This window comes from Rhinoderma darwinii, chromosome 1, assembly GCF_050947455.1.
Source record: "Rhinoderma darwinii isolate aRhiDar2 chromosome 1, aRhiDar2.hap1, whole genome shotgun sequence".
Classification (NCBI taxonomy): Eukaryota; Metazoa; Chordata; class Amphibia; order Anura; family Rhinodermatidae; genus Rhinoderma; species Rhinoderma darwinii.
In genome coordinates, this window is record NC_134687.1 from 177,453,647 (window position 1) to 177,459,646 (window position 6,000).

The 6,000-nt window shown below is 45.1% G+C and overlaps 1 protein-coding gene across 3 annotated transcripts in view; it reads left to right on the forward strand.

Annotated features, from left to right (window-relative positions):
• The window catches only part of LOC142738407 (sodium/hydrogen exchanger 9B2-like), a 100,078-nt gene extending 94,946 nt beyond the window's left edge, over nt 1–5,132 (forward strand). The window contains exon 12 of one of the 3 annotated variants that reach the window (XM_075849760.1): nt 4,604–5,132. In XM_075849760.1, the coding sequence (XP_075705875.1) occupies nt 4,604–4,840 (237 nt within the window). In that variant the 3' untranslated portion in view covers nt 4,841–5,132. The remainder of the gene's footprint in view (nt 1–4,603) is intronic. The other 2 variants (XM_075849761.1, XM_075849759.1) reach the window with 2 other exon arrangements.
• Nucleotides 5,133–6,000: the final 868 nt, after the last annotated feature.

A 6,000-nucleotide genomic window follows, 5' to 3' on the forward strand; every position in this document is an offset into this window, starting at 1 on the left:
TGGTTTGATCTACGGGGGGCTTATAACCTTATCTGCATCAAAGAGGGGGATGAGTGGAAGACTGTGTTTAACACGCCCGAAGGTCATTTCGAATACCTCGTCATGCCCTTTGGGTTGTGTAATGCTCCCGCGGTCTTCAAGAATTTCATAATTGAGATTTTAAGAGACTACCTGGGGGTATTTCTTGTAGTGTACCTTGATGACATACTTGTGTTTTCCAAGGACTGGTCCTCCCACATTGAGCATGTCAGGAAGGTGCTCCAGGTCCTTCGGGAAAACAAACTGTTTGCTAAGACCGAAAAATGTGTGTTTAGGGTGCAAGAGATACCATTTTTGGGTCAAATCCTCACTCCTCATGAATTCCGCATGGACCCCGCCAAGGTTCAGGCTGTGGCGGAATGGGTCCAACCTGCCTCCCTGAAGGCGTTACAGTGCTTCCTGGGATTCGCTAATTATTACAGGAGATTTATTGCTAACTTCTCGGTCATCGCTAAGCCTCTTACGGATCTCACTCGCAAAGGTGCTGATCTCCTCCACTGGCCTCCTGAGGCTGTCCAGGCTTTTGAGGTCCTTAAGAAGTGCTTTATCTCGGCCCCAGTGCTGGTTCAGCCCAACCAAATGGAGCCATTCATCGTGGAGGTTGACGCCTCCGAGGTGGGAGTGGGTGCTGTCTTGTCCCAGGTTACCAGGTCCCTCACCCATCTCCGTCCCTGTGCCTACTTCTCCAGGAAGTTTTTGCCCACTGAGAGTAACTATGATATTGGCAACCGCGAACTCTTAGCCATTAAATGGGCATTTGTAGAGTGGCGCCACTTCCTGGAGGGGGCTAGGCACCAGGTAACGGTCCTTACCGACCACAAGAATATGGTTTTCTTAGAATCTGCCCGGAGGCTAAACCCGAGACAAGCTCGATGGGCGTTATTTTTTACCAGATTCAACTTTTTGGTCACCTATAGGGCTGGGTCTAAAAATATTAAGGCTGACGCACTGTCGCGTAGCTTCATGGCCAGCCCTCCTTCGGAGGAAGATCCTGCTTGTATTTTGCCTCCAGGTATAATCATTTCCTCTATTGATTCTGATTTAGGCTCCGAAATTGCGGCTGATCAAGGTTCAGCTCCCGGGAACCTTCCTGAGAACAAGCGGTTTGTTGCTCTGCAACTCCGGCTAAGGGTACTTAGGGAAAATCATGACTCTGCACTATCTGGCCATCCAGGCATCCTGGGTACCAAGCACCTCATTGCCAGAAACTACTGGTGGCCTGGGTTGCTTAAAGACGTTAAGGCCTACGTCGCCGCTTGTGAGGTTTGTGCTAGGTCCAAGACTCCCAGGTACCGACCAGCGGGCTTACTATGTTCTTTGCCCATTCCCCAGAGACCTTGGACCCATGTCTCCATGGATTTTATCACCGATTTGCCTCCATCTCAAGGCAAGTCGTTGGTGTGGGTTGTAGTAGACCGCTTCAGTAAGATGTGCCACTTTGTGCCCCTCAAGAAACTACCCAATGCTAAGACGTTAGCTACCTTGTTTGTCAAACACATCCTGCGTCTCCATGGGGTTCCTGTCAATATTGTTTCTGACAGAGGGGTACAATTTGTTTCATTGTTTTGGAGAGCCTTCTGTAAAAAGTTGGAGATTGATCTGTCCTTCTCCTCAGCTTTCCATCCTGAAACTAATGGCCAAACGGAGAGGACTAATCTGTCTCTAGAACAATATTTAAGGTGTTTTATCTCTGACTGTCAACATGATTGGGTCTCATTCATTCCCCTCGCCGAATTTTCCCTTAATAACCGGGTCAGTAACTCGTCACGGGTCTCCCCCTTTTTCTGTAATTTTGGGTTTAATCCACGGTTCTCCTCCGTTTCACCTGGTAGTTCCAACAATCCCGAGGTAGATGTCGTTCATCAGGAACTGTGCACAGTCTGGGCCCAGGTTCAGAAGAATCTAGAGGCGTCCCAGAGCATACAAAAGACTCAGGCAGATAGAAGACGTTCTGCTAACCCCTTGTTTGTGGTCGGGGATCTGGTGTGGCTATCTTCTAAAAATTTGCGCCTTAAAGTCGCGTCCAAGAAGTTTGCTCCCCGGTTTATAGGGCCGTACAAGGTCATTGAAGTCCTTAACCCTGTCTCCTTCCGACTGGACTTGCCCCCGTCTTTTCGAGTGCACGACGTCTTTCATGCCTCCCTCCTTAAACGCTGTTCCCCGTCCTTGGCTCCCTCGAGGAAACCTCCGGTCCCTGTTCTCACCCCTGAGGGGGTAGAATTCGAGGTGGCCAAGATTGTGGACAGCAGGATGGTCCAAGGCTCCCTCCAGTACCTGGTCCATTGGAGAGGATACGGGCCTGAGGAGAGGACTTGGGTACCCGCCCGGGATGTTCACGCTGGGGTATTGCTCAGGAGGTTCCACCTTCGTTTCCCCAATAAACCAGGTCCACCTAGTAAGGGTCCGGTGGCCCCTCATAAAAGGGGGGGTACTGTAAAGTATTTGCCAGACACAGCTTCTGTGTCGACCCCCGTGGGCAATCAGTCTGCACCTGCTCCTATGTCTGTGAGACTGACTCCATCTTCCACCACTCAGGATGGCAGGCTTAGGAGTGGGAGAGCCTATCACAGCCTGGCCAGACGGAGCTAGTTCCCGCCCACTGTCTATTTATACCTGCCTTTCCTGTTCCTCCTTTGCCTGTGATTCTTCTATGCTTGTTTCCTGGCTTGCTGCTGCTGCTTGTACTACTCATCCTCTGCTTGTTATTGACCTTGGCTTTCTGACCACTCTCCTGCTCAGCGTTTTGTACTTCGTTCTCTCCTGGTTTGACTCGGCTCGTTCACTACTCTTGTTGCTCACGGTGTTCCCGTGGGCAGCTGCCCCGTTTCCCTAGCTTCTGTGTACCCTTGTCTGTTTGTCTGTCTTGCACATACTGAGCGTAGGGACCGTCGCCCAGTTGTACCCCGTCGCTTAGGACGGGTCGTTGCAAGTAGGCAGGGACTGAGTGGCGGGTAGATTAGGGCTCACCTGTCTGTCTCCCTACCCTGTCATTACACTTTGTTTCCACGTCGAAAGTATGACTTTTTGGCCACATTTCTTCCATGAAGACCACATCTGGCCAGACTTCTCCAAACAATAGATGGGTGTACCTGGGTCCCACTGGTTTCTGCCAGTTCTGAGCTGGTGGCACTGCTGTACATCTTCCAATTTCGAAGGGAAGCATGATGTGTCTTTGATCTGCACTAAGTTTCCTTGGCCGACCACAGAGTCTACGGTTCTCAACGTTGCCCGTTTCTTTGTGATGCTTCAAAAGCGCTTGAACACCACATCTTGAAACCCCAGTCTGCTTTGAAATCTTTGCCTGAAAAAGACCTCGCTGATGCAGTATAACCATAGACCTGTGAAACGATTTTCTACCATCTCACCTTTGTAGCAGCGTTTGGCTGTTCCTCACCCAGTTTTAAGCCTCCTACACAGCTGTTTCTGTTACAGTTAATTACAGTGTTTCAACCTACATATGAAAATGATGATCATTATCATCGGTTTGGTACAATTGGTTAATAATACACCGGACTATAATCCTACAAAATCCATGACTTTTTGCAAGTGTACCTAGAAGAATTGATGCTGTTTTGCAGGTAAAGGTTTACCAAATATTGATTTTATTTATCTGCATTCACTTCGTATTTTGTTAAAAAAAAAAAAACTATTTTTGAAAGTGTTCTTACTTTGCAGCATTTTTCCACAACTGCCTAAAACTTTTGCACAGTACTGTATATTGCATATAAAATTGGTGGTGAAGGAAGTAACGCTAGGGCATTAACAAAGCGTGGGATCACTAGAAACAGCCATAGGCTTTTTCCACGTCGTACTAACCATATACGCTGAATAAAGAAAATATTTGCATATAGCGGTGAGTGCCGTTTGTTCTATTATTGAATATTTTATAATAAAATAGCTTGTAATCATGGGGTATGTATCGTAAAGGTAGCCCCTGTATCTCCACAGGCGCAGCAACAATAGCAAACAAGTGAGATTTTTTTTTTTTTACTATGGACCTAAATCTCCTGTGTATACACTGCTGTCAGATAAATAAAATGATCACCTATGTAAAAAAAAAAAAAGTTACAGCCCTACCTTAAAGCGTAATAGTAATAAAGAAAATAAATGTAAAAAAAAAGGATCAGTAAAAAAGGTACGGAAAAAGATTAGGACAAGTTGAGGGGCTGGAGAACATCGTGAGAAGACACTGCGCTACACAGAGGTTTACAGCCTCAATCTTCGAAGACTTGTGTGGTATTTACTTTGCTTGGTCTTCCACTATGTCTATAGTAATGGGTTGTGGGCTGTGTTCAAGCATGACGTTTTGGCTAACCCTCCCATACAAGGACTATAAAGAAAATTTATGTTTAGTTTTTTTGCAAATTTTTTTCTTAATTTATTGTTCATGTAAGTGAAATATGTAACCTCCTTTAGTTTATACACTAATAAAGTTAATTTGTATATGTCCTGTAGAACACCTTTAAACCAGTTTAGTTTTTGTACAAGTATGCGGTGAACAAAATACTTTTGCATTCTGGCTAAACACAGTTTTATAAGACTGTATATTATTGTTTTTATTCAGGCTGCCATTGGCTCTGTAGCCCTGGATATGGCAAGAAGCACAGGAAACAAACAGTTTGAAGACTATGGCATGGATGTGCTTACGGTAGCTTTCCTAGCTATTTTAATAACGGCACCAATAGGAGCTTTGATCATTGGTATGACAGGGCCAAAAATGCTCCAGAAATCAAACCCAATCATGAATCCAGAAGAATCTGAGGTGACAGATAACAGGGCAGAAGTCTGTGGCCTGGTCTGACATACACTCTTCGCCATGCTGGTCAATGGGAGAGTTTTGAAAATAAACTATTTTTACTTAATATAAAAAATTATAAGATCATTGGTACAGTTTGATGCAATAGTAACAACGTATTTAATAAAAAAAAATATCAAGAGAAAAATAAACTTCTTTTAGTTCATGTGTTCCTAAGTATTTATTGTTTTGAGGTGTTGACTATATTTACAGACATGTACATTGAAGGTTATTTATAGTCAATAGAATAATTACGTAGATGTATTTTATTTACATGATACAATGATTATAGTAAAATGAAAGTTTCCTTTGAGTGACACGGAAGAACGTGTGAAAAGTTAAAATGGAAATAAATATATATTTATACATAAATTACTTTCTACTGGAAACACTTGTTTGAGTTTGGTATGGTCCTTGTAATCGTAATAACGTGTACATCGAGTTTAGAAGTAAATTACATTGAGAACAATTCCCTAACAAGATATTAACCCCTTCCCGACATCCGCCGTATATATACGGCGCTGTCGGGAAGGTGTTCCCGCAAACCGCAGTACAGTTACGTCGCAGTGATGGTGCGGGCTCAAAAGCAGAACCGGCACCATCTCCGCGGGGTGACAGCTGTATTATACAGCTGGCACCTTCTGTAACTACCAGGACCGGAGCGATTCTCCGATCCGGCTGATTAACCCCGCTCAATAGAGCGCAGCATCTGATGGGTTTTAACCCGACCTCAACCGAGCGACGCAATCGCTGGGTTGCTATGGAAATCGGAGGCCAAATACTGGCGTCCGAGTCCGCCTTGTACGGGAGCCGATGAGGACCCGCCTGCGGCGTGTCCGCATAGGCTTGCTGTCATTGAATAACTGACAGCGCTAATACACTGCACTACGTATGTAGTGCAGTGTATTAGAGTAGCGATCGGGGCATCAGGCCCTCAAGTGCCCTAGTGGGACAAGTAAAAAAAAGTTAAAGAGGCTCTGTCACCAGATTTTGCAACCCCTATCTGCTATTGCAGCAGATAGGCGCTGCAATGTAGATTACAGTAACGTTTTTATTTTTAAAAAACGAGCATTTTTGGCCAAGTTATGACCATTTTTGTAGTTATGCAAATGAGGCTTGCAAAATTCCAAGTGGGTGTGTTTAAAAGTAAAAGTCCAAGTGGGCGT